General features: G+C 42.5%; 5 protein-coding genes and 1 non-coding gene across 10 annotated transcripts; 3 read left to right on the top strand and 3 right to left on the bottom strand.

Moving 5' to 3' along the window:
- Positions 1-572: 572 nt before the first annotated feature.
- cenpi (centromere protein I) lies at positions 573-9940 on the bottom strand. The gene is made up of 20 exons (XM_085903214.1): positions 9647-9940; positions 8829-8966; positions 8407-8525; positions 8117-8224; positions 7978-8026; positions 7827-7873; positions 7505-7594; positions 6907-7038; positions 6552-6695; positions 5297-5417; positions 5004-5095; positions 4787-4904; positions 4539-4603; positions 4313-4422; positions 3839-3974; positions 3350-3474; positions 2945-2993; positions 2524-2739; positions 1314-1355; positions 573-1233 (listed from the first exon to the last, which is right to left on the bottom strand). The coding sequence occupies exons 1-20, from the start codon at positions 9816-9818 to the stop codon at positions 1111-1113; spliced, it is 2196 nt and encodes a 731-aa protein (XP_085759340.1). The 5' UTR covers positions 9819-9940; the 3' UTR covers positions 573-1110.
- Positions 9941-11289: 1349 nt separating this feature from the next.
- On the bottom strand, positions 11290-15148 carry hs6st2 (heparan sulfate 6-O-sulfotransferase 2). 2 transcript variants are annotated; one of them, XM_085903235.1, is made up of 3 exons: positions 15134-15148; positions 13521-14160; positions 11290-13142 (listed from the first exon to the last, which is right to left on the bottom strand). In XM_085903235.1, exons 2-3 carry the CDS (start codon positions 14081-14083, stop codon positions 12329-12331), a joined length of 1377 nt encoding a protein of 458 aa, XP_085759361.1. In that variant the 5' UTR covers positions 14084-14160; positions 15134-15148; the 3' UTR covers positions 11290-12328. The 2 variants fall into 2 exon arrangements, with proteins under 2 accessions (XP_085759361.1, XP_085759352.1); XM_085903226.1 differs by lacking the exon at positions 15134-15148 and having other exon boundaries at positions 13521-14895.
- On the top strand, positions 14995-15067 carry trnaf-gaa (transfer RNA phenylalanine (anticodon GAA)). The gene has a single exon. It is a non-coding gene; the product is annotated as a tRNA-Phe (tRNA).
- LOC147060515 (transmembrane protein 179) lies at positions 15053-19242 on the top strand. Its single transcript, XM_085903247.1, has 5 exons — positions 15053-15669; positions 16239-16578; positions 17394-17531; positions 17623-17701; positions 18144-19242. The coding sequence occupies exons 2-5, from the start codon at positions 16244-16246 to the stop codon at positions 18327-18329; spliced, it is 738 nt and encodes a 245-aa protein (XP_085759373.1). The 5' UTR covers positions 15053-15669; positions 16239-16243; the 3' UTR covers positions 18330-19242.
- Positions 19243-19663: 421 nt separating this feature from the next.
- LOC147060516 (heterogeneous nuclear ribonucleoprotein U-like protein 2) lies at positions 19664-25895 on the top strand. 2 transcript variants are annotated; one of them, XM_085900884.1, is made up of 12 exons: positions 19664-19934; positions 20247-20553; positions 20663-20739; positions 20816-21058; positions 21570-21682; positions 21867-22133; positions 22202-22324; positions 22410-22511; positions 22932-23076; positions 23134-23364; positions 23691-23722; positions 23801-25895. In XM_085900884.1, exons 1-12 carry the CDS (start codon positions 19763-19765, stop codon positions 23858-23860), a joined length of 1872 nt encoding a protein of 623 aa, XP_085757010.1. In that variant the 5' UTR covers positions 19664-19762; the 3' UTR covers positions 23861-25895. The 2 variants fall into 2 exon arrangements, with proteins under 2 accessions (XP_085757010.1, XP_085757001.1); XM_085900875.1 differs by having other exon boundaries at positions 22908-23076; positions 23801-25894.
- Positions 23480-27474, bottom strand: nudt22 (nudix (nucleoside diphosphate linked moiety X)-type motif 22). 3 transcript variants are annotated; one of them, XM_085900907.1, is made up of 8 exons: positions 27345-27458; positions 27022-27104; positions 26837-26951; positions 26065-26518; positions 25797-25910; positions 25104-25201; positions 24222-24315; positions 23480-24149 (listed from the first exon to the last, which is right to left on the bottom strand). In XM_085900907.1, exons 3-8 carry the CDS (start codon positions 26923-26925, stop codon positions 24030-24032), a joined length of 969 nt encoding a protein of 322 aa, XP_085757033.1. In that variant the 5' UTR covers positions 26926-26951; positions 27022-27104; positions 27345-27458; the 3' UTR covers positions 23480-24029. The 3 variants fall into 3 exon arrangements, with proteins under 3 accessions (XP_085757033.1, XP_085757041.1, XP_085757050.1); XM_085900915.1 differs by having other exon boundaries at positions 27022-27060; positions 27345-27441; XM_085900924.1 differs by lacking the exon at positions 27022-27104 and having other exon boundaries at positions 27345-27474.
- Between the last annotated feature and the right edge of the window lie 394 nt (positions 27475-27868).

Raw genomic sequence — 27868 nt, forward strand, 5'->3', positions numbered from 1 at the left:
CCTTCACTTTCCGCAGGTCAGAGGCAAGATGAAGAACGCGAGTGGCCCGGGCACGGTGCGTCACGAACGGGATGGAGCGAGGCGGCGTGTTTCGTTCCCGTCTTCACTGCGAGTGTGTGCGCGCCTTGCCTGCCGGGAGATTTACAACTTCCAAGTACCTCCCACACTTGGATCCTGACACGGATTCACTCATCCGTGGGGGGGGGGGACATAAGAAAGAAAACCTGGAAATAGCCACGAGTGCACGCTATCAACAGCACTAAATTAATCGTGAATATCTTTCTTTTTTTTAACAGATTTATTTTTCATTATGCTGTGGTATTTGTTAAGTATTAATGGTAGGAAATAATTTCATTGATTGCTGCATTAAATTAATTAAGCAAGATTACATTATTATACCAATGTTTTAACATTAATTATATCACTTTTATGCAATACTTTGGGGAGGAGAAATCCCCAATTTCATTGAAAACGTATATTTTCTCTTACTCAAGATTTTATTTGAGGGGGGGTGACATTCCATAGCGTCAATTATTTGTGGATTATTATTCGCGGCCGACCGGGTCCCTATCCCGTCAATAGTAGGGTTTCACGATACTTTATTTTGTACTCTTGTATTTGGAATCCATTTTCTTTTCATTAAAATGTTTAATAAAAACAGAACGTGTTTAAGGATCTTGATTACTTGCACATAATACTAGTTAAACCATTGCTTGTTAAATTCACAACAAAGTAAAAAAAATAAAAAAATAAACCTGAAAGTCACATTTAAAAATTGAGCGCAACATGACAGTTGTACCTGTGTATTTTGTTGCTTGATTTTATTTATATGGAAGGTAAAAATTCCTTATTTTTTAACAGACAAAATAAATGTAAAGGAGGCTGAATATGAGAAGCTATTTTGTGTTGCAAACAAACCCAAAACGATTTCTTGCACCCAACACGGTCAACTGCCACAGAACAGACTGTGATGTCACTAAAACTTGACAATTGACACAAATAATTTATCTACATAAAAAGGTACTTGCAACCAAGCAAGCCCGCTTAAAAAAAGAAGTGGATGAGCAAAAGTATGTACAAGTCCTTTTAGGTCCATTTTTTTTTTTTTTGCTAGAGATCTTTGTTTCCCTCCGACCTTTGTCGCCCGTTGGTGTTGGTGTGGCAAAAGAGTTTCAGGCCGTCGTAGCCCTGCGAGTAGAGATACTGCAGGTACCAGTTCCACGGCTTCACATGCTGGAAAACACAGACAACCTCTGTCACATCCCTTGCCATGACCACATATACAGCAGCAGAACATTGGTGAGGCCACGTACCATAATGGAGCTTAGATCCAACTCTTTTCTTTCAGGCCAACACTGACGATGAAAAGAGAGAAAAATTGTTCATTCCACACGTGGCAGAAATCCCTCAATCCTAACTAGCACAATTCCGTCGGTTTTGATAGCACACAGTTGTCAGCTAGTGCAGTTTCGTTCAACTAGTTAAGTGTGTTCTCGGTGTTCTACTAGCGGGCAAAAGTGTTCGTGGAAAAACATCACTTGTAAGACATTATTTTTATTCACGCACGGGGGAGCCCAGCTCAATGGCGGCACTAGGACAGAATCAAAACAGACTCGTGTGTATTATCAAACGTAATGAAAGTTATTAATAATACAAAGCTCACTTAGGTATTAATATATGTTGTATGAAAGATACATTAATACCACATACTTCTTTTATTGAGTAAAGTGTGGCACTAGTTTTGAAGTAGTGGAAGGCGAAAAGGAGACTAGGTCATTTGAATTTTGAAAGACAAGAACATACACTGCTATTTTGACGGATCTCGATTAAGTTTCGTTTAGTTTTGCTATGGCAACTTGCGACTTGCTTGACTTGAAAATTATGATTGGTCTTTTTGTGACTGAATTCTGACTCTCCAACTTACTCTTCGTACCCGTGATTTTTCTTGTGTGGTTTGCTCACTTGGTGGAAATGCATGACCCTGCGCATATTTCAGCAATGTTTGAATTCCCAGCTCAAATTTGGATTAAGTGTGGGTCGTTTTAACTGTTACTCAAGTAGTGTTTGGGGTGAACATTTATTGAACGCTTTAATTTGTGATACATAGTGTGTGTGTGAGAATTTTGACCACAGGTTTTGCTTATTTCATCCACAGATACTGCATATACTATATTTTTACGACTTGGTTGCGGCTGGCTGTCTCTCGCTCACTTAAAAGCAGGAAATAGTCGAGTGCAGTGACGTTCCTTGCCGCATCACCTAAAGAAAGGCCTAAATCTATCGACATAGGTGTCATGGCCCTTCTCGGCCTACGGTGTAGAACCTGGTTGCAAGAGGTTCCATTGGAACCACAAAGCCTCACAAACTAGTAACGGAAACACAAGCTTACACAAAACAAACAATTTGAACATTGCCACACATGAATGAAAATGTGACCAGCATTCCAGGCATACATAGACCGTGCTAGTTTAGCTTGATGAGGCCTTGTCAATCCTTGAAAGCGATGTGGAGGCAGAGACTCACCTTGAGGTGGAAGGTGATGGCGTGACCCATGAAGGCCGGGTGGTGAACGAAGTTGAAGCTGGCGGAGCACTGAGGTACTTTGCTCCTCTGTAACAGCCCCTCGTCTACCCGCACATTGGCACCTGATCGGAATGTTTTGCCGTTCCACAGGAAGTTGACCATGTCAACTACGTAGTGGTTGAAATCGCTGAGGGTCTGAGATCTGATGCGAAAAGCCTGTCGGAGGAGGAGGAGGCCGTTGATTAACCGCGACTGTTTCTTCTGTCGATATATTCTCACACCGCGAATGAAGTCAGTTGTTCATTGAAGAAGCATTGATATTTTTCAGAGGAGCAATAAGGCTGACTGATTAGTACTTTTACACTTCAAAGCCTTCATTTGCGCTGGAATTTAAGTTGGCAACTTAATGTAGTTGGTGTACCTCTGTGACTTTCGACTGCTCTTTGGCAAATGTCAGGTTCACCTTGTACCTGAGGAAAAACAAGACAAAGTTAATGGCACGCGTCATAAAAGGCAATTTGTTTCCAGCACTGTGACGACAATGTCGAGGAATTAATTGTACTTTCTGTTGCCCTGACACTCTCCCGTTTTGCTTTGGAAAAAAACGATTACAGAACCTTGCGCAGAAGTTAATTAGCAAGTACTTTCAAAAATTGAACACAACAAGATCAAACGGGAGAGGGCGCTTGGGTATTTTTCACTTTGGCTCATTATGATAAATGATACATTAGCATTGAATTGCAAAGATGAAGTTCTGGGCCGGCTCAGCTTCCATCTTCCGCTAACATGGCGCTTGCGTTGCATTAAGGCCGGTGAGGGCTGGCACCTGTGCATGACGTAGGCCAGGCGGTCCACACTGACGGGGTCGGTGGCGAGCAGCGCCGGATAGAAAACGCCAGGCGGTGGTATCACAATCAGCGGGAAACCGTACTTCAAAAACATGTCGCACACCTGCACAACGATCATGAAATACAGCACATTAATCAATGTAAAGTCATACCTTTTGACTTTAGAGCCTTTGGACGGCCAACAGCGCTCCTGATTTCACTCTCTAGGCCACGCAAGACAACGTAGTGTGTGTGCGTGCGCGGCTTATTCACCCTTCATAAAAACTGGTTTACTTCTTGACATTTTTCTCGTGAGTCAAAGTACTGCAGTACAGTAGATGACTGTTGAGCACTCGATGGTTTCTTTACATTCATTGCTTGAGTCTGTCATTCATAACTACTTCATGAAGCCACATAAGATGGAGGACAATGTGTTTCTTTTAGAGCTACATATCAAAACACAAATCGGATCAACGAGCTCGCGTTACCGTCTCGTAAAAGTCCAGGATGAAGTTGAGCAGGAGGGAGTGGCAGCTCTCCAGCTGCAACCCCACAGAGGCCAAATGACCCACAAATTGCACCAGCAGCAACACAGAGTTCTTAAAGCCTGACAGAGTCATGTGTCTGGAAAGAAAATGGAAAAGAGTTAGACAGCAGTAGTAACACAGTAGGCCAGAAGAGTGCCCAAAAAAAAAATCAAGAAACTCATCATCAAATCTCCAGTTTAATGGTTCTGGGGAAAAAGAAGTTCACTAAAACTGGCTTCAGTCCCATTTTGTACTAAGGCTGTCCCCCCTTAGCAAAGCAACGAGTGACCAACAAATTTTGCTGACGTGGACAGGATTATAGATGGCACTGAATATTGGATTTCCTCACACAAGACTAATAGTTTTTAGTGGCTGTGTCCATCACAAGGTGACAGCTTTTCATTTATTCCCGTCAGCTCCCTTGCTGAGACTTACACTGAAGTGTGGCTGCTGATGCTGATGTCCAAGTCGTCTTCCAGAGCGAATACCGAGTGCCAGGTCAGCCAATTCCGCAGCATGCCGTTTAGACATTCCAACAGCCCACACTGAGGACACACACACGCACGCACGTAAACATCAGTCAAAACTAGCGCTATTAAATCACATAGGAAAGTGGTTCCTTGTTGTAATAGCTTCAAATAAACCGGAGCAGAAAGCGTACCTTGAAAAATGGTGAGGACGTAAAGTAGAGCTGCTTGAGGGGCTCCAAAAGAAGGCGTTCCATTTCTGAGGTGGGGGGATAGGTAAGTCCTTTTATTTACTATATAGTGCTTCTCACAGAGAGGACTCACAAAGTACTTTATAGGGTCAACTCTTAAACACAAACATTAAACAATTATCGCAAGAAAAAAAAAAAGTGCCTAAAATGTTAACAAATTAAACAGCAGCAAACATTTAAAATAAACCTACTGTAGCTAGGGACCACGGGAATGCTGCTCAGCAGGCCGAGGATCTGCGGACGCATGAGGCATCCGTCCCAGACAGTGAGAAATTTGTAGAGAAATCCTTCGGAACTACAAAATCCCTCCTGGTAAAGATGTTGAGACACAACAGAAAAAGGTCAAAAGAAACATTCAAAATGTTAATAAGGCAAAAGGGTACGAAGGTACCAAGAACAGAGGCTCACCTGGAGAAATTGCTGTGCCGACAGTAGCTTGTTAAGAAACTGCAGAGCTTCATCAGAATTATCCATCGAGTCTCCGTCCCGACAAAAGAATTCTGAAAGAAGATTCGAAGGTAGAAAATAAAAATAAAAAGACACAGCATTTCAGATTCCCTGCGTATTTGTTTCCTGAGCTTGGCATCTAACCACTTGTAGAGCTCATGCTGAAAAAACGCCACGAGAGTCAACTACCGGTTATCTTAAATTTGGGCACAACTTCCAGACAGGGACCAGCATCGCAATCACCTCTGCCTTACCTTCTTGGAGCGCGTAGCCAAGCCACAAATTGAGGCGGAGGAGGGCCGACTCCTCCTGCACACAGTCCAGGTAATGCAGAGCCACGCTGGTGGAAAGCAAAGAGCCCATCTGAGTTGGCAGCTGATGTGGAAGTAAAAAAAAAAGAGCCAAACATAAGCAAGATATGTGTGACAAGTCATGACCTCGGGACCAAACATAAAAAATTCATATGCAGAAAGGCAATGGCAAATATGCGACTATACGCATGAAGTTAAATATTGCACCACAAACCCTCAAGGGCAACCTCCATTAGTCACCTCTAGTTTGCATCACGGCAGACTGATTCAAGATTAAAATCACCCGGGAGATTACCTTTTTTCTTTTTTTTAAATACTGTTCACAGAGCAGCAGTCTGTTCCTTCAATAATCCACCAGCAGCTCGTAATCCTAATAATTTACTGGGAGAATTTATACAGTCTCTGATAATGTGTGAACAGCTGCTTCCTTCTCCTTCATTGCGGGCACTTTGTTAGAGTAATAATCAAATGACAACAACAAAAAAGTGTGTGTGTGTGTGTGGGGGGGGGGGATGAATGGAGGAGCTCAGCTCTCCTAGCAAATGGTTGAAAACATAATGAGGGGGATTCATAAGTGATATTATGTGAGGAGTTTGAAGAGAACTTGACGACCAACACATGCCGGTCCTTATGACCAGTCCTGACAACTAAATGGGTGAAATTAGATTTCATGATGCAGAATGTGCGATCCTTAAGACATAACTCACATTATTGCTTCTTCATAGGACGTTTTTCAGCCTTTACTAATCGTTTTATTCTGGCCTGCTGTTGTTTTTCTCAACTTTTATTTGTCAAATAAATCACTAAGCGGTTCTATCTATTAAAAAACAGTCGTGAAACTAGTTTATAACTCTGGATAGCAAAGAAATTGCAAGTCTGTTGAGGAGCAGTGGTGGGCAGAATACAAAAACAGGGGTACAGCACCATTGTGTGGATAAAAGTAAGCATTACACGATAATGGGACTCAATTGTAAAACCAAGCACCCCCCCCACACACACACACTTTGCCAGTCACTATCCAACCAGGTCGTGAATGCGATGACTAATTTAGGCTAAGCTATTGTATTGATTAGGAAGGAGGCACACAATTTATTCACGAAAGGCTGACATGTTCGCTGCACTTTCTTTGAACTACATTTTGTTTTGATGGTTTTGCGGTACACAATGTATTTCACTGAGCATGCTTCACATTGCCTACCTCTATCCGGTGTATGTTCTCCAAAAGCGCCGCAAAAGAACGAAGCTGCGTTAGTGGGACCAATTTTCGGCTTTGGGGGAATTCAGTCCGGGACTCATTATTAAGCGCACAACTCAGAGGTGGCACTTCCAAATGGTGATGTTTCTGAAAGAACAGCACAACGGGGAGATGAAGATTAAACATTCATGGGTAAGGATTTAGGCAAACCCTTTCTTCTTGCGTTAAATAAATAATTACGTTGGCGTGTATGAAACATATCTTTAGAAGGTGGCTTCAGATCCAAGGCGACGCGGACTCAAAAGTAGCAGCAAGGATTACAACCAGTGTTACGAAGTTGAGGTTTCAACCACCTTACCCTTTTCCTCAGTTTGCTCTGATCTTTAATTGTGAGGGTCACGCCAAGATTGGGAGCAATCAACACACTGTTCTTCTTCTGGACGAAAGCTAGTGCCGATTTCCAGGGAGAGTTGTGATTCCTGAATCCAAACTGTGAAAGAATACAACAAAGGACAAAAATGCATTATATTATTGCGTGTACTGCATTCCTCATAAGATCCGATCATATAACGAGAGCCCATTCCGCCTTTCATAAGATCATAATAATGCTCGGTTTTGAGGGATACTATCAGCTGGCAAAGGGGTGAGGGGAAAAAAATACCATAAATTTCCAAATTTCTTATTGGTTGTAGATGGCAGCGGTGTCAAACTGACATTTTTTGAGCTTACTTAGCTAGAGGACAGTGTCACTGAAATTTTATTAGTATGGGCAGATTTTTGATACGATTGTTGAAATGAATTTTGCACCTGATAAATGAAGCAGTGATTTTAATCCAATACAATCATACATCTTTATTTATAGAGCACTTTCAAAACAGCCTTGGCTGTAACAAAGTGCTTTACAGAACATATAACAGAAAATAACAATATAGCAGAACACAATGAGTATAACATACCTTAATTTTGGACGGAATAGACAGCGCCACTAGCTCGGGGCAAAACACTTTATATAGGGACAACAGGTGAAGAAGGAAGGGTTGTTTTCCCTGAGAAGAAATGACACACACACATACCCATTGTTCGTACTCAATTTGTCTCCGTTTGTGGGGTTTCCATGCATTTCTCCTCGACAATCCTTTCTATTTCGCGTTTTCGTTTGACAAAATTGTAATATCACAAAAATAATGTAAAAAATAATAATAATTTATAAATACAATTAATAATAACAATAATAATTTCAGGTGGTTCCGGTTGACTAAAAACAGCAGCCGCACTTACCAGTTTGGTTTGCAAATTCAGCAGCTTTCGGACTCGAAACACTCGCACTGCAAACAATTTCATGGAGGAAAAGAAACTGTCAATAAAGGTCGACAAAAAAATACGAGCAAGATAGGGGGAAAATGAGCATCAAATGTCAGCTTTGACTAACCGCTTTCCTTTGTGGTTAGAAGGTACAGCAGGTGGCAGATGAAGGGGCACTGAAACAACATTTGAATACAAAGTGACTCAGCGCTTGTGTGTCTTCCAAATAGCACTCGGGGGACTCAGACCAGTCGTGGGATACATACCAGGTTTTCATCTGTCACAAAGCTGAAAATAAAGCCATAGATGGCTCTCAGCTGATCCTTTGCATCAATCTGGTCAAACATGGTCAACACCCACTTGATGAAAAGAACCTACAAATGGTATGGGAGTGTCAAATAGCAACCGTAAACATTCATATTACCGTACATGTGGAGGTCAAGTGGAAGTTCAATCTGAGGACAATCTGAGGATGTGACGTTTGACTTGATCTGAGGTTTGAAGGACATTATTGAAGGACAGAAATGTAGCTTTTCTTTGCAACTACATTACTCACTTGTGTATTTACAGGTATTTTGGAGACACCCAGCCAAACTATGGCTCGAACCACGGCCTCATGAGGAACCACTGTAGCGGGGATCAGACACTTCAGCACACGGGGACACAAACTCGCTCCTACACGCAATAAAAATTGGGGGAGGCAAATATTCAATCAGACAGTGTAAAAAAAAAAAAACACAGGCATCACATGGGGTGAAAAGGACTGATCTTAAAACCATTTATTTCGGACATAAAGACTTTTGGTTTACAATCATTGCTCGTCACGAGTGCCATTTGTAGACTCCACAAGAGCATCATCAATCACAATGTCCATTTTACAACGGACGTATTCATCATACAATAGTGTCGTTAATAACCCATTATCTATCTACTGTTCCATCCAACCATACATACTGACTGATACAGCCATTATCTTACCCATGCGAAGGCTCATTGCAAACTCCAGCATCACAGAGATGACATTCGGTGGAAGTCCTGCAGAGTAAGCCACCTTCTCCACCACCACCAGGTTCCCCTCCAAGGCATCATTGCCAATCATGGGAGTGCCTGCCTTAACTAGATGAGAGACACCAGCAGAAAAATGGAAATGTAATATCAACAGAACAACAACAAAAAGTAACAGGACACCTCGACGTCAAGCCTAAAGGGAATGAAAACGGAGCTTTGCATTGATAGAGGAAGACTTTCTACGAGTTTTGAGTGTGTCTGAGGGGAAATTAAAATTACATTTGGGACATCACTGATCATTAACATCCGATGTCTGTCATCTTCAACCCACATGTGTTGGGTGGGATTGAGGTGAAGGCTCTGTGCCAGTTCTTCCTAGGTCAAATAACTTTGTCCTTTTTCTGTATACAAAATACACTGCCTTTTTAGCTAGTAATCGTTATGTTATCGCTTCAAATTGTCAAGTTGTCGTAAATGGTCCATTAAAAAAGTAGACTGGAGCCATTTGGATGATATTATTGTTTGTGATGTTACACGTTATCTCCGCTACTTTCGGTTCTAGATATAAAATAATTATGACAGTATAACAAAAATCAAACCTATTTTCTACATTGAACTTCAACATTGAGTGACGTCACACGATACGGCCGAACTCTCGTGTACACAATACAGGATGCTGTTTATAAAGCCAGAAGCAGTGAATATGTGCAATTAACTTAATAATCGTTGATACACAGTCTAATATTTACGGCTATTTATAAGTTTGAGTAAAGGGGCCGGGGTCCTACCGTTAGAGAAATACTTCATGGCCAGTACAATTGGGTCCTCCGCCTCATTTTTCCGTCTCTCTTTTTCGGCGACTCTCTGACTTCTGTTAAGACTCCGGTTGGACACAGACTGGTCGTTTGATAATGACTGGTTTGAATCCGAAGACTCCGACAAGTGTTGCGTCGCTTCCATGTCTACATTGCTAAAAACTAAATGACATCCAAACGTTTCTTGTGTTCCGCCATTCAAAATCTAAAATCTTCGCGCGACCGTTTGTTCTGCGCTTGCGCAGTAGGGTACGTTCGCCGCGTTGCATTGTGGGCAATGAAGTACGTGAAATTTTCATTCCAAGAAGTTACTTACAGACTGGACAGAATACAGAAAGTAACTTAAAGTTAAGCCGCTAGTCTGCGTGAATTAGAAAAATTATCCTGGAAACAACTACTGAGATTTATTGTAAGAGTCAAACAGTGCAAGTTTTACCAACTAAGTGACCTCAGCTCTAATTGAAGCTGTACCACAATTAATTGCAAGTGTGTGTCATCTACCTAAACACCAATTAGAAGAGCCACAAGAGATAAAAAAAAAAAAAAAATAAAAAAAAAAAAGTAGGTCACATCCATTATGCAATAAGAAACATTGTGAACACTCTTTTTGAAGATGTCTTTTTAAAACGACATTGCAAATGCTGGATAACTATCCTTATCCTTTGAATGAGGTGTGTTGCAGCAGGGAGCCATTTAAATCATGCAGGACCAGAATTGCCCATCCCTGCTCTAGATGTACCTGTCAGGAACGGAATGGAGCAGGGTCACCAAATGCAACTTGGACCAGGGTTTAATGAGGTAAAAGGTAGTTGGAAGGGAGGTAGGTGGGGAACCGAAGACACAAATGGGATAGAGATTCACAGCCAGCAGACAGACAGACCGACCGACCGACATAAGTCCACTTAGACAAGGTTAAAATACTGACCGTGAGCCTCCAGACAGACCGAGGGTTTTGTACAAATAAAAGTAAAACTTTGAACTGAAAATACCTGTGCTGCGCTTGACGTGGAAATGTAGACCTATACAAGTTTTGTACACAAAAAAATACAACTTTAAACTGAAAATACCTCTGCTGCGTTTGACGTCGAAAAGTAGAACAAGACGTGCGTGACGTCATTCCAAAGCCTGGACTAAAATCAAAACAGTAGCAGGCTTTGAAAGTGTAGGCGTTGGATAGTGAAAGCACCTCAGTGGGTACGTGAGAGTTTAAAATACAATTTAAACGTAGCATCAAGCAATGAAAGACTGAAGGAAACAAAAAAGACCTTGGTGACAAAAGTTCACTTGTTGCCACCGTGAATGACAAAGATGGTCAGTCAAGCACAAGCGGAATTAAGTGCTTAATTAATTAATGTAGTTTAATGTAGGGATGTAGTTTACAATTTTTTTAAATAGACTTTTTTTTTTAACAATTACTTGTGTGTTGAGACATTATAGAGTGAACATTTCAGGATCCGGTTATTAAATATTTACTATGATGTGATTTATCATCACTGTAATTGTGTAAACACCTTAATCATTCCAATTAGTACTTTAGTATTGTACCATAATGATTTATTTACGACAGATTGTCAACTGTCTTACTGTATGTTCATCTATGCCAGCGATGGTAGTGAAAGACAACAATTAATGCAATGTTCAACTGCTGGCATAATGAACAGGCACATATTTTTACAGAACGTAAATCATTATTACAACAGTAAAGTAGATATAGACATTTTCGTTAGGTGGTATGTAGTGTGATTATTCTCCCAAAAAGATTTATGGATGTTTTAGTGTATTTGATGACAAGAAGCATTGCACACGTTGTTAGTGCTTCTAGAAACCTACAATAGTAAAGAACATTACAATACAGTAAGGTGCATGTAAAATAGTTTTTGTATATTAAAATAAGACAACAGAAGATACATGGAAACATTCACATCATGATGAGCAATTATCAATTATGCAACAAGCTGAGGTATGTTCTATTTGTCCGTGACAAGAAGCTAGTTTAAATTGAAGACAAGTTCAGAATCTGAATATCATCTATGTATTTTAAACTGCCTGCTTTTTTTTTTTTTTTTTTAAAGGTATTACGTTGTTCATTAAAAAAACAAAAAAAACAAAGGCAATATATGATTGTAGTGCTGGCAAGGGCAACTCCAAGCAATTTCAGTCAATATAAACAGTTAAATCTTCATATAACTGGACGATATTCTTCTTTTCGCCAAACAAATAAATACAATTCACTTTTTTTTCTTTCTTCCAAACTGCACTTTTACAACATTGCCTTTTAGTTGAAGGATTTAAAGTTAAGGTTGTTATAGTAGTAGCAGTAGTAGTTTAGGAGATTAAGCCAAAAGCAACTGAATAAAACATGAAAGCAAAGACATAAATTCCCACTACATTATTCAGTCATTTGCATACTGTGGTTCATGGCCAACAACATAATAAAAAAACAATGCATTCAAAATGAACTGTGTGGTAGTGTAAACAAGGTACAGCAAGTGAAAATCATAGGACACTTATTTTAAGGACTCATGACATTTACAATTATAAATAACAGGAAAATTCTGTAGAGGTCACTGGTTTTGTTTGCTTCAAGTTCATTTCTTCACGTCTGCTCCACAGAATAAGGCATTCGTTGGAGTGTGATGGAAATAAAGGAAAACATTATTTCCACTGCTCCACATTGTCCATGTAGTCCTCCATGGTGCCGCTTTCATCCATTTCCCACCAGTCTGGGAGGAGCCCATCAGAATCCACACTCTTGTCTTCCTCACCTTGTTCTTGCGGGTGATTCTCGATCGCAGGAGAGGCTTGTGTCGTCTTGGGTTGGCGCACTTGCTTCGAGGTAAACCTTCCTCGGAGCCTCCGTCTCTCCTGCTGACGCCTTTCCCTGGCCTGCCTGCGCTCCCGCTGCCGTGCGAACTGGAAACGCTGCAGAAAGAGATCTCTGGCGTATTCGTAGAGTTCCACGTCCCAGCGGTTGAGCTGACGGATTCGGCACTGAGTCTCGGTAGGGACGTCCACGCCCGAGGCCCGCGTGCCATTAAGTTGTGTGAAGGGAGCGATGAAGGCCAAATCGAAGGTGCGTTCGAACAGGTACTGGGTTTTGCGTTGGTATTCGGTAAGGCCGTAGAAGGCCATGCCGCGCAGGTTACGCTTGGCGCTTTCCAGGAGCACGCCCCAGCGCTCGTCCTCGTTCATGGCCGAGACGTTGTAGCAGCCCACCAGGCTCAGGTCGGCCAGCATGCGCGTCTGCCGGTTGTTGGCTAGGTTGTAAGGGCAGTCGGTGAACTCCTGCAGGGAGCAGCCCGACCAGTCGTCGCCCGGGTAGCAGCTGGGCAGCTCGGACGACGTCGGCGAGCGGCCATCGCACACGTGGAGGGAGGCCTTCCAGGTGGCACCCCGCTGGACGTGACGCCACTCGCTCAGGTAGCGTGATACCGGGTCTCTCAGGATGGTGATGTAGTAATAATTCCGCCTGGACAGAGAAGAAAGTACATAAAAATTGGACCTTGGGGAAAAAAAATTGCATATTACATCAAAATCACAAAAGCTAGGATTGCTACATTGTTTTTCAGCCAAAAGCAAAAGGTCAAAGTGGAATCAACAAAATATTACCATAGTTTGAAGGTGTAAGCAAAATGCAAACAGGTAATTGTGCATTTTGCTTCAAGATTTTTGTTTCTTTTTCGATCGTTGTACAGGTTAGATATCACAAAAAAGTTTAGAAAGGATTTATTTTCATTTTTTTATGTAAAAAAAAAACTGAAATTTAATCACGGGTGTCAAGACTATTCATATCACCTTATCAGTACTGTCAGAGCGTGATATGTTATGACCAGACTCCTTGGCCTACCTCTGCACGGTCTTGGGTGCCTCGCGGGAGTCCATCCGCGACGGGACGCAGCGTGTCAGCTCTGTCCAGTCAGCATGGAGGCCGCAGCTCCAGCCGGTGGAAAACCTGGAGAAGAGCCACGTCTCTTTTTTGCCTGGTCGGTAGCAAGTGCACTTCTTCTGACCGGCGTGGCACTCGCACGGCCTCTCCAGCTGGATGTTGCGCACCAGGTGTCGGCCGAACGTGGTTCCGCCCGTCTTCTGGATGTGCAGGAACACTATGACATCGTCTCCCTTTATGTTGAAGTCCACGGCGCGGTTGAGGTCCGCCTTGGTGAAGTTAAAGCGGGGTATAAAGCGCATCAAAGCGCCGTCCTCTGAAATGTACGGATCCCGTTTCCCTTGGATGTCACCATCACCACCGTTTTGGGAATCCGTGGTGGTGTGGAGCCAGGACCCCAGCTGGTGGAGCATCTGGCACTCTGTACGGCTCGGACAAACATACTGAATCATGATAATGCCGAAGATCAATGCCATGAGCAGGACCACCAGAAATCTGTGGTGGCCGCTGGACTTGTCATCCATTTTTCCAGGGTTGAGCAGAAGGACCACTCATCAGAACTGGCTTGAGGAATAAGCGAACAAAGCAGCCCCAACAAGGCCTGAGAAAGCATCAGGACACAAAACAGGGAACCGTAAATCCTTAATCTGAAGAAAATGTCCAGGATAGGATAAGGACAAAGAAAGAGCAAATCCAGCTGCAGTTTTGATTGTTAGATTTGCTTCTTAGCCAAGCAGAACGAGGTCGTTTTCTTTGTGTTTTTCAACGGATGCTTACACCCTACCCGATACTTTTGACCATATTCTGTACCCATTTGTACGTACTTTAGTTTCTACGGTGTTCGATGACCGCACGCGGGTGTCTGATTAGGTCGCTCTGCAAAACAACACCAGAAAACGCCTCGCCTGATCATTGAGATGAGCGACAGCTCCCAAATTGAAATATTTTTTTTATAAAAGGCTTCGTGGATCGTGGGAGAAACGACGCGACGACCACCACCACCACACAATAACATGCAGTCGATAGCGAGCTAGGGAGCTAACGCTTACTAGCCTCGTCGGATAAAACACCACATATTCCCATTTCTCGTGCAATTGTATCCAGGGATACCACAGCGTCGTCGTCGTTCACGGTGTAGCGTTCGTTCAATCCATAATTGCATCAAAATGACTTCTTGTTACTCGTCGTAAATCAAAAGGTTTCCACTAGCGACGAACCGATTCTTGACCTTTCTTCCCAGCAGCCTTTGCGTTTGATTTCGGCGTGAAATGACGTCATATTCGTTAAGAGCAGCCATGGTCAGACCAACGGACACAAACACAAGACATCCTCATAACAATTCGTTAGATATTCTACAAGGCATAGATATCCGTTTGGTACGCGTTAGTGTAGAACTAATCTATGAATAACCATGGGCACATGCGATTTGTTCACCGCCGAAATAGCTCAGTTGGGAGAGCGTTAGACTGAAGATCTAAAGGTCCCTGGTTCGATCCCGGGTTTCGGCATTTTGTTTAGGCTCTTATTCTTTGTCTACTGTTTTAAATTTGGCAACATTTCATCAATTATATTACCTTATTTTATCATATCTCTCTCGCCATCTCTCTCTCGCTCTTAGAATGGGGAAGATATGTAATCTTGGATTTTTTTTCTTTGTTTGAAATAGTCGATTTTTATTTCCCTAAGCTTCATTTTAAAAAGATGACCAATAATTTTAATTCAGTAGCTCTCAGTACTGCTGTGATTTAATCTCCGACGACATCCGTTAAATTGATTTAAATGGTTGCTCTGCGTTTAAGACATGTCCGTGACGTCAGAGCGCTACGTCATTGCTGTAAGGAATAATGTTAAAGATCGTTTCTTCTTAGATTAGATGATCTCCTCAAACGAAATGAGGAAAATATAGGCCATGTACATACACGCAAATAGAAGTGTAGGAAAGAAATGTTCATTCTTAATCCATTTATTTTTCTACAACAGCTTTCACCCAGCAAAGGAAAAATATCTTCATGGTGTTGACTATTGAGTTGTTGGGGTATTTTTTTTTTTGTATTTGGAGGTGGTGGGGTTGACCATTCAAGAATACCACATTAAATCATCAGCATTTCTGGTAAGTATAATAATCAGAGATGTCAAAAGTATTGATGTTCATTACTTAAATCTAAGTTGTTTTTTGCACATGACAAATATTTTGGTAAAGATTTTAGTGAGGGTCGTGACAGACATGAGTTACATTCACGGGCCACATAAAATGATGTAGGATAGGATCACCCACGCGTGACATAGATTCCCGCCGATTCAGCTGTTGTACGCTGCCTGGTCATCATAATAGTGAGCAAGATTTTATTTAAGATTGTTTTGCGCTTCTTGCGCTTCTTGGTTTCAAATGTTGATGTGGATTCAATTAAATTGGAAATACTGTTTTATTTACAGTATAAGTGGATCCGAGTGAGATGTCTTCTGTTGTTGTTGATGTCTCTGACTCTCTGAAAGGTTGCGTAAGAGTTGAAATTTGGAGTTGAGCGCACGTCGTCTAGTCTCCGCCCTTGCTCGGAAACTATCACTGAAGCGTTTTCCAAACTATTGAGAAACTAATTGCTCGCGAAACATAATCGAAACATGTACTGACTTGAATCTTTTCGCTGTATTTCGCTTTCCACCTCGTATTGTCGCCCCCAGCGGACATGGAGTTGGACCGGCGGCTGTTGCTGGCTCACTGTGCCGCACACGCCCTCTCCATGGCGGCGGGCTTGTTGGTGGTCGTTCCGATGGCCCTCAATGGCTCCGCGTTCAAAGGCCGCTGTGCGCTCTTCTCCTCCGGCTACTGGAGAACCGAAGGACCAGGGCAGGGACCGGAGCCCGGCGAGCGGGAGGAAGGGGGCGTCGCCAGCCTGGTGGTGCAGCAGTGGGGTCCACCGGCAGCCTGCCAGTTCGCCACCTTCGTGGGTATTTTCACGGTACTGTACGGGGCCGCGCAGGGTTGGAGGTGCCTCTTCTACCTCCACGGACGACATGACGAGTAAGTGCAAACGCGTTTGAAATAAAACACGCGTTTTGCAAGCGAAAAGAGATTACTGTCGAATGGCACACTTCAGTGACCCAGTTATGCTGGCCACTGTTTTAGTAGCACTGCATTAGGGGGAATGACTTAACTGCACCGTACCTGTCTGCTCTGGATTAATAAAATGTACTGCATAACATCATTGATTGCAAGCGGCTCATAAAAAGATCCATCCATTTTCAACACCACTTTGTCTCTGTGTGTGTGCGCCAGTCAGCCGGTCACAGGGCACATATAGTGATAAACAACCAATAGTACCGACATGCACACGAAAAATCGATCCCATGCTGCCCGCACAAAAAGTCAGGCGAGTGTAGCCCGGCCAAAACCATCAGCGAGTCCCATGAAAGATTTAAAGACCAAATGTTTTCAAAAGCAGCGCTTGGACACTAAGATGTCCATCTCGATACAAATTTTGAATGGTTACGGGAATATAGTGTTATTTTCCAAAATAAACTGTCTCAATCTTTATAAAGGCATATTTCTTGGAATATAAACTCAAAGTCATGAATATTTTTTCCAACGCAACATTGTAATATGATGAAATTAAAGTCAAAATTCACAGAGGGTCACAAGTAATTTTAACAAGTTTGCTCTACAATTTTATCTCATAAAATGTTTGCTTTTTATACTTTTGGGGGAAAAAAAGTCTATACTCTCCAAAAATCATCTATTCCCGCAGTATTGTGTATCATAAGTAACTTGCTGTTTCTCTACTCAAAGTGTATTGATGTTCATTTCTTGAAATTCTCTTGTGCATGTTTCTTGCGCAGCACTTTGTTTTCATCCTTCTTGACGGTGCTGCTGAGTACATGCATGTTGTTCCTGTCGGGCGGTGCCAGCGTCATCTTGTCCCTGGGCCTCGCCTCCTGGTGCGACACGGTGACCAACAACAACACGCAACCCTTCAGGTGGATCTCAGGCTGTGCTCTTTTATCATTATTCTTGTTGTTATCTAGCAAAACCAAAAGTCTTTTGTTGTTTTCATTTGTTGATGTCCAGTTGCGCAGAATCCCAGTCAGTTCCGCTATATCTGGATGTGGACACATCGTCTTTCTACGCGGAACTTAGTCTAGCCCAGGTAAGGCGCTCATTGACACATAATGGTGGAGCATTTTACTGCTGAAAATGAGAGCTGAAGATTTGGATTTAAAGATAAATTACAGTGTAAATATTGACTAAAATGTGTTTGTGCTTGTATGAAAGAGACATTTTATGAAGTTACTGAACTTGATTGGATTCATAATGTCTGCCCGCTCAATTGTGACTGTGTAGTTCATTTATATCATGATACTGAAAATAGACGGAAATGATCACAGCTAGTCCCCACTAAACATCTGAAGCCGCCAAACTGAATGCAACCCAACTCACTTGGCAAAACAATCTAAACCTAGCTATTTATGGGAATGAGGTCATTTCATGTTCTAGATCTGCTCAAAGTCACCTACTTTTTCTCCCCGTTAGTCCATGAATGACTCATAGTGGATTACCCTATATTTGAGCAAATCTTCTCTTTGTGCTAGGCTTCGCTCTGGTTTGTGACGCTGCTGTGGTTGCTCCAGTCCGCCCTGGCCTTTATGCGTCTGTACCACTCGCACAACGGACCGTGCCTCCTACGGGAAAAGGAGCTTCTTTTGAGGGACGCTCCGTTGGATGGCTCCCCCTCGACACCCCCGTATTCCCCAGAAACCCCCACCATCATGGTCTAATGGCCTAAGGAGCCCTTGAAGGAAGCTTTTTGTTTTGTTTTGTTTTTTTGCACAGATGATGTGTCAACTCACCCATGAAGTTGCGTCTTAAGGTCCTGTTTGTTTCTTTATACAAATAATGTATTATTACATTAATGTAGCTCTGCATGGATTTGCAGAATCACTTATATGAGGGGCACTGTTAGCGTCAGTATGGACAAATACTTTGTAGGAAAACGGCCAAATAGTGTTTTTATGTGGAACAAAACTGTGGCACCAACCACTTAGTCCAGAAAAACAACAGTAGCCTACAGTCTTATGGTTTACTATATGTTTTAATGCTATACACCATTCATACCACTAGCTAGAAGAAGCTGATGATGATGATCTTCCTAGCATCTTATGTAATGTGCATGGTTATTTACTGAACGGTTTGCACTTTTTGTCTCCTGGTCAGGTAGAATTTGTATGGTTTGATGTTCACATGTAGCACTGAGATGCTTTTACAGTGGGGCATGTAACGTGGTGAGAGTGACTGAGCCACAATGTCTACAGTGAAACTGCATGAATGTGAGCATGAATTCTCTTCCCCGCCCTCATCGACCCGCCCCAAAAAAAGCACAACTTTCCGTGTGTCTGCTGGTGTAGATTTTTAAATTATGATGCTGTCTGTGTGGATGCGACGGCTGAAGATGATGTTACAGAGCGGAACCTTAACAGGTCTGCCGAATGCCAACTTTGCTGAGAAACAAATGATACGAAGTCGTTGTGATGACACAGAGGCAGCGGAGTTAGAAATCCGAAGAAAGCCACAATAGCAGTTTGTCACTTTTTGGACTTGTAATTTTGGAAAATTATAACCAAAGTGCTTTCTACCTCTTGTTCTTCTTGTGTTATTGTTTTTGAATAAAGAGCCTGTCATTTTCAGAGAAGTTTGGGGCCTGACTGATTTATAAAATAAAACAGCTACTGATCTCAATACACCAGAATATCTTGGAAATCTTCTGTTTCACTAGATTTGATGATTATGCGGATGGTTTTTTGTGGATGGATGGATGGATGGATGGATGGATGGATGGATGGATGGATGGAAAAAATAATGGAACTCTACTTTCAGAACATCTCAGTTTTTTTTTTTTTTTTTTAGCAATTAGACGAATGAAGGATGCCGCCATGTAAGTGAATTTAGCTAATAAAATAAATTCTCAACCTGGAAAATGTGTCTCTTGCGATCAATTTGGACTGACAATGTGTAGTTACGTTCACTGTTGCTTGGTGGCAGCAAACCTTTTAAACGTGTAAAATCTGCTCGACAGAAAAGACGAGGAAGTAAAGGCGACTTGTGTCAGCCAATCAGGTGCCGAGCTTTCAGCTCAAACCTTTGTTTTGGTCCGCGAAGCCTCAAATTTCTCCACAGCGATAGCATTCCACCTCAACTTTTGTACCCGGTAACGATGAAGCTAGCCGATATTAGGAAGCTTAAAGTGGCCGAACTTCGGTTGAGACTCAAACAAGCCGGTTTGGACAGCCGAGGGCTTAAGGACGATCTTGTGGAGCGGTTGTGGTCTTTACTGGATGACGACGGCCACAAAACGAACACACACGAGCGCGACATTCAACCACAAGGCAATTCAATTCTCTCCAGATACTATAAGGATTTATATATATAAAAATCGAAGCCTTTACGGTGGTCTAAAATTGATTCTAAAATCAAATTGTCATTTTTAGTGATGCATACCATACCACCAAATAGAAATACGGTAGAAAGTAAGTTAGTTCAATCCATACTTCTATTTCCACGATGGCAAGTGATGCTTGTATAAAAGATCATGTTTGTCCTTTAAAAAAAAAAAATCAACCACCATGTGATTTAGCAAATATGTGTATCACTGTATAAGAGATCCTAACACAGCCGATTTCCTTCTTTCCCACCTTCAGTTCAACCCTCTCCTCCTCCACCGGTATCAGCCAGGACCCCAGAAATAGTGGCGGCCTCCTCATCCTCTCTACTTTCATCCTCTTCCCACACGGAAGCAGCCAGTGTTACCCCGCCGTGCGGAGCGGCAAGCCAGACTCGAGAGTTCTCTGACTCTGCCACGCAAACAGAGGCTGAAAGCATTCCTGGGTGTCAGTCACCTGTTGATGATGGCTGTCGAGCCGAGAAGAGCGAGCTGAAGCCGGCGACGGCAGAGGAGGAGCGAGGCCGAGCGTTTTACGAGTTTAAAGAGGAGATACGGTACAAAAGGTAATAAAGAGCAGAGCCTCATATGTGGAGTTATCAATATGTGATTTGTAAAATAATGATATACTTTATATATAAAAAAAAAGGAAATGAACATGTTATTATCCACCAGAGCCAAACTACCACCAGCTCCATCGGAGGAAGATGAGGCAAAAAAGAAAGATGAAGATGCACTCAAATTGCATTCATGTGAGTATTTGAACAGATTTCCAACCTGCTTTTATGATAACAGCGATTCATTTTATCCTACTATACTTCCACTTAGACGACAGTCACCTGCACTTCCAAGTGGGCCCTGACGGCGCTTGCGGCCAGCCGCGATTCTGGGATAGATTCCCTCTGTTGTGGTCCGGGTGCAGGCTCACCCACGGTGTGTCGCAAGGCAGGGTGGGCTTCGAGGTGAGGTTGGAGAGGAGGTTATCGAGCGCTCTGCCGGATGGCCCGGAAAGCGACCAGTCCTACGGGATGCGCATAGGATGGTCCTTGATCCAAACATCCCTACTGCTCGGTACGTTTTTATTGTCGTAAATTTGTCAACAACAGTTTTAGTTTGTCACTCAAAAATAATCGACTAGACTCAAAGTAATGAGGTTATTACTACACAGATGCAAACGACTGTGATTTGTCATCTTTCCAAACGCTTTCTCAGAAGTCTAAGAAACATCCAGACAGCTCCCAGAGACTGAGAAACAGGTGGAGTCTAAAGCAGTTCATGTGTCCAAAAAAAAGTTCTCGAGCTGTTTTCAACACTTTAATTGTGAGAGCAGTGTGAGACCAGTAGTATCAATTTATGGGGGGGGGGGGAGTAATTTGGCAGTATTTGGAGATGGATGGTTTTCCATTGATAAAAAAAAAAAAAAAACTATAATTTTATCTATGAAGATGTAAAAATAAAGATGTAGATATTGTGCCAAATATTTCCATTTGTCCAGCCCTAGTGTATGCACTATTGCACTTAGTTTGAGTTTCTTTAGAAAAGAATGGCAATTGTTTCACAATCACTTTTTTTGTGCCTTCAGGAGAAGAAGCGTTTTCTTTCGCATATGATGGACGTGCTCGGAAAGTCACATGTGGGAAAGAAGAAGAGTTTGGCGAGCCATTTTGTGAAGGAGACATCATTGGTTGTTATGCTGTGAGTGACGTCTGTCTTGAAATGTCTTTAATTACAAACACACACAGGGTGCTGTTAGTGCACATCGGCAGGGACACACTTTGAAACTAGAACATGAAATCATTTTCATGAATTATTATTATAGTGATGGATCGACCAGTCCGTTAGTTATTTTGCACTAACCCTGACTGATATCATCCCACAGTCTTTTTCCACGGATGGCGGCGTTCAGCTCTCCTTCCATAAAAATGGCCGTTTCCTAGGAGTGGCCTTTTCCCTGGATGCGTCCGAGCTCGGAGGACGTGCTCTGTTCCCTCACGTGCTCTGTAAGAGCTGTGCGGTTCGTTTGCTCTCGGATCCCACGGCTCCCCCCTGGTACCCCGTTCCCCCGGGCTTCATCCCACTGGCGGCGATCCCGGCCCGGCTGAGACATCCCAACGCGACTGCGCCGAGCTCCAGAGCGCAGAGTGAGGTGAGTGTCTGGCACTGGATCTCTACAAAGCTTCTTCCTGTATTCCGTCTGTGTCTTTGTCTGTATAGATGTTGTTGATGGTGGGGCTCCCTGGTTCCGGTAAGAGCCACTGGGCCAGAGCTCATATACGGCAGAATCCGGAGAAAAACTACAAGCTATTGGGCACCGAGGAGCTGCTCTCGTGCATGATGGTCAGCCCAAACGCAGCATGTGGGCCAGTCGTCGCTAGTCTCATCCAAATGACTCAACCATGTGTGCGATTGCGTCGTGTTTTAGAGCGGGGGCGCCAAGGAACGCCGGCTGCAGCAGGCCGCCTTGTGTCTGACCGAGTTAATCAAAATAGCCGCTTACATGCCAGGCAACTACATCCTTGACCAGGTAAGGTTTCACTTCATAATAAATGTACTGGGATTGAGCAAATGTATTTATGTTTTAGGTTTTCTAAGATGTTTTATTCGTATTTATTTACTTCCACGTTAGTGTTTTATTCCACTTTTTACCCAAGAACGCTTTAAGCTTGTGTTGCTATTCTGAATACATGCCAATGAGTACATGTCACTTAATTTCGTACGATATACAAAAGTGTATCATCTACTCACATTTGCTCTAATTTTACTTTACTGTATTTAGCGTTTTACCAAGACAGCTAGTCACATTCCATTTCCCTCCAACAAATGAATTATGATTCGGTACCATCTCAATAATATCACAGTATCCTTTACATTGTATTTGGAATTTCACAATCCTCTCTCATTTTTATTTTATTTTTTTCAGTGCAACACTCTCTTCTCTGCACAGCGTTACAAGCTGCAACTGTTCTCCGGCTTCGGGCGGCGCGCGGCGGTTGTGCTTTTTCCCTCGGCAAACGAGTGGAAAAGAAGACTGTCGAATCGCCGAAAGGACGGAGACTACATTCCCGAGACTGCCCTGCTCAAACTCCAAGGTGGGCTTTGATTTGCGGCGGTCTTTCCACCATGATGCGAGCGCTCCTCCCTTTCAGTCAGCTGCAGTCTTCCCGAGCAGCTGGCAGACGTCTTGGACGAATTGCGCTACGTGGATCTGGAGCAGGAAGCGGCGCAGGCGCTGCTGCAGGAGTACAAAGACGAGGCCCGACGACTGCTGCCGCCCGTTCCCAAATCAGAGAAACCCAAGAAGTATCTGCTGAAGAAAAGACCGCACCCGCACGGTCCTCCTCTTCCACCTCACTGGATCAGGGCAAACGAATTGAACAGTACGTATGAGGAAAAACGATATACATATGTACATCTGTATTTACGCAGCGTATTCACAACAGCTGTGGCGCTTTACAGAACATAAAACATTGACTACAATGCAATAGTGAACAAATTTATTCAAAGTACCACTGTAAATTACAAATTGAGCCCACTTTCTACAGAGAATACTCACGAGTGCTTAACGCCGGTTAAAAGTCGAAATCATAAAGTCGGACTTGATCATGACAAGTGTGGAAGTTGTTACAGCTGAAAAGACTTGAGTACTTGTGCCTTTAATATGCTGTTCATGTTGTAAAATTATGTTTTTTACCTTTCCCTTAAGGCTGGAATAACATGCAGTGTTGGAGCCAGCATGTAAGTAACAGATTATGTCAGCACTTCCAGATTTAGCAAGCAATCAGAGTTGATTTTATGTTGTCTTAATTTTCACAGTGGAATGTGCCTTATGACCAAACCGTGTACTACTGGAGTGGTTATGATGGCTACTCATGAAGAACCGGAAATGGAAAGGAAAATTAATACTATTATGCAATCACTGCTTTCAACAATCAAACTGGATTAATATGAACAACAAAACTGCCATTTTCCCAAAGTGCCGATTGGGTTTTTATTGTACAATGTGGAATCGTAGCTTGAATGCTCTTTAAAAAAAAAAAAAATCTCAGCTTGAATAAAATCCTAACTGTTCAGGCTTCACCGTCTGGAAAAGCAGCACAGCTCCCTTGGCGGAAGGACACAGCTCCGACCACATCGGGCTGCTTCCGTTCAGGCGTAACGTCTCCTGTTTAGAACGTATTCAATTTGAACTTTTTGTAAAGAGTTGGGGTTTTTTTTTTAAGTCAGGATTTCTCACCGCTCTGCTGAGGAACACGATGTCTGTAGATTCATTGGCCTCCGCTCCTCCTTTCCAGTACAACTCTCGGACTTTGTCGGATGACAGCGAACAACTCAGGACACAAAAGTGACACTTTTACTAAGCGAGATCTCAGGACATGCTTGAGAGGGCAGCAAGGACTGGGAAGTTGGACACAGCGCTCATTGTGAATTTAAAACAAAACTCAAGATTGTCCATCCATCCATTATCTCTTTGGAGACTCCGACTAACCAAGAAAATGTATGGCAAAGGAATACAATCTGGTTTTAATGGCAATTTGTCATTAGGGCGCTGCCCCATCCGATGGCATTAATCTTTCTTCAATTGATGTGAAACTTTGTTCAAAACATGGATGGAACGAGTACCTCTAAGGAGCCATTCAATTCAAGAAGAATCAACCAATTTTTAAGTACATAACCTGTTCTGCCACCTACACTCTTCTCACAATAACGTTCCATTTATGCTATTTATTATCATTATTTTTGTAGTTTAAGTAATACTGTTTGAATCTTTGTGGTCATTATGATATTGACTTGAAAGCTCCTTGTTGGATCCAACATTAAACCAGCCGTAAATCCAGTCCAACAAAAAAAAATCATCTGTCATTACATTAACCTTGATTTATTTTTTACGCAGTATTTATGCAGTTTGCCGGGTCGATCCTGGCTTCAGCCTTCCCTGTGTGGAGTTTGCATGCTCTCCCTGTGCCTGCGTGGGTTTTCTGCGGGTACTCCGGTTTCCTCCCGCATGCCAAAAACATGCATGGTAACCCGATTGAGCACTCCAAATTGCTTCCAACATCCTGGTTTTCCTTAATGTGCAACTTATTTCTGTAGAATCCTCAAATAAGAATATGTATACCTGATGTAGAACGCAGCACTTGGTTTTCCAGCACCGATATGATTCAAGGCCACGCCCATCAGCAGCGGCTCTCCGAGAGCACTTAAAGGAATGTTAACCTGGAGACAATTGCTTATTAGTGAAGGTAAAGAGAACATTCAGTGCAAAAAAGGCTGCAAAAATCAAATGTTACATCGGATTTCCCATTTTAATCACTTTCCCCTAAAAAGCTAATGACGGTAACATTATTCAAAAATTGTAAAAGCAAATTACGGGCATTTCTTGATGAAATAGTACATTTAAAACAAATTTTCTTCACTTGTAAAAAAAAAAAAGAATTGAGATATTGCAAGTATTTTGTTATCAATCATTTTTAAAATAAATGGAATATTTTGAAAAAAAAAAAAAAAAAGTTTTCATGACTTCTGATTTTAAAACTAGTTACAATATTCATCAATTTGAGTTGACAGTCATTACGGCCTCTATGAAGAAAACCATGACTACGATGTGGCCCGGACAAAAAAGGCATTCTTGAAATCCCCATCAAAAATGCATTTGGGACACACAAAGCAATCCCAAATTAAAATTTGCTGTTGATCTATGACATTAATAACATAACATTCCGAAAGTGCAAATGTGTTATTTTAAAGGTTGGAGACCCTTACTAAACATGCTCGTCGTAGTCCCACACCTTTGAACCGGAAAAAGACCCACCTCATCTCTAATCTCAGCACAAATTGACAAAAAAAGCTCGGCGACGACGGCCTCTGGATTCCTCTCTAGCAGGTTCATGTCGATCTTCGCCTCCCCGAGACGCTCGCATGCCACCTGAGAATGACCGCAAACATGATCACAATTCTGCAAAAATTGCCAAGAAACGGCAAAGCTCCGTGCTCCGTGATATATCATAGTTTTGGTTTTTTATGCGGGGTCGTTCATTAACTTTTTTGGACTATAGTTGAAATGAAGGGTTTCCAGTTACCTTGGGTTCCGGATGCCCGCCGGGAAGGTCCAGCTTCCCGCCTGCCTCAGCCACTTGCTGGCTCCTCCTGATGAACACCACTTGCCCGTCGCCAGTGCACACAACACCGCCCACTCCTAAAGGCTGTGCCAGCAGCGCCCAGCTGCTGCCAAACTCGATCTCCCCCCGTCTGCGAAGCTCCGCCGCCTGGCATGACCAGTTGGTACCCAGGTAGTCTTTGTAAGAGGTGAGGCCTATTTTCAAAGTGAGCAGCGGTTCGGTCGTTTGACCCTGTGTAGAGTCCGGGTTTTGGAAGGATGGAGTGCAGGATGAGACATGAGTGGTAGGCAGTGCGATGTGGAAAGACTGCAGCCGGAATTTGGCGCTGTCGAAAAGCCATGGTTCCTTGGACACCCGCGCGTTCCAGACCTCCTCGATGTGACATTGGAGAGCGGCGTCCATATGACGGTTATACCTTCAAGGTAATGATTAGTTTTTTTGTGAGATCACATCCTAGCTTTGTTTGTTCAATGAATAACAGGAGAATTGTTTTGTCCTCTGATCGGTTCATTAAAGAAAACTACTTAATAGGGATAGGCGAGTATTGATACCAGCCTAATTTTAGGTATTGGATACGTCCAAGTTTTGTTCACAATATTCGGCCATTTTGTAAAATGAAATTTTATATATCACAATCAACAACTCATCTGTAGTTTTATCGATACAGTGTTTTAGCCACAATTATCTTTATTCCTCCCATGTCACGTCTATGGATCTGAACCTTTGACCCTACCGTTCAGACAGCTCCACCTGTACTTGGGACTGCCGTAGGCCCCGCCAGGCTGCACAATGCAGTAACAAAGAAACCTCAGGGTCCATCATCCAGCTGTTCTTGTCCACTGTTTCTTCTGAGGAACAATCATTTGTTTTAATGGGGACAGTTGAGTAAAAATACTTTGGTAATGAGCTGATACCTGCCTTATCATAGAGATGTCAACTTTCAAGTGCTTGTGAAGGCTGTCGATATGCATTATGCCATAGCAAACAAGTCATGTTTCCAGCTAAAGAAGGATACGCTATGTAATTTTATTATCTCGTTCAATTCCTACAACAAATGGACTTCTTGTTACTCATATTAGGACAACCCTAATGCTAACTCTTCCGGGTAGCAAAATAATTTTTTAGGTGCACTGGTAAAATCCAAATGTGGAGAAGTTGAGAGCAGAAAAAGCTTGATTTAAAAAGTGTTTGATTTAAAAAGGGGTGGATTAAAATTGGTGATAGGTACGTATTTCATTTACCTCATAATATGGCACGTCCGGTACTGGCAAGAAATGTACTCAAACTGGTTTGTTGCGACATTTGAAACCCACTTACGGCTGCTGATCAAGTGATGCCACTGGTTGACGGAGGTGCATGTGATCGAAATCATCGAAATAGCAAACTAATAAACAACATTATAATCAATTTTACCACCAATGCGACAAACATATGTAAAAAAAACAATAAACATGACATTAAACAATAATTTACAATTATTTTCCTGAAGCAAGGTTATCACGGTTGCTGACATACACGTGCTGGGGGCGTGGTTACATGCCAAATGTGAATTGTTCTGAGTCAAGCTGGCAAGATTCAGTCCATTAGGTTTTGTTAATACAAAAAATAATTCGTAAGATTATACGGTTAAGATAACAAAACTACAAGTGCCCGTGACGTGTTTGCAATCATCCGTTGAGATAAATACATTTACTGTTCATATGATTTGTTAATACGAATTGTCAACTTGAATTCACCGTCTGAGTACACTATATGTATTTTATTT

The sequence above is a fragment of the Syngnathus leptorhynchus genome, chromosome 2, assembly GCF_054491065.1.
Source record: "Syngnathus leptorhynchus isolate UIUO chromosome 2, UIUO_Slep, whole genome shotgun sequence".
NCBI classification, from domain to species: Eukaryota; Metazoa; Chordata; class Actinopteri; order Syngnathiformes; family Syngnathidae; genus Syngnathus; species Syngnathus leptorhynchus.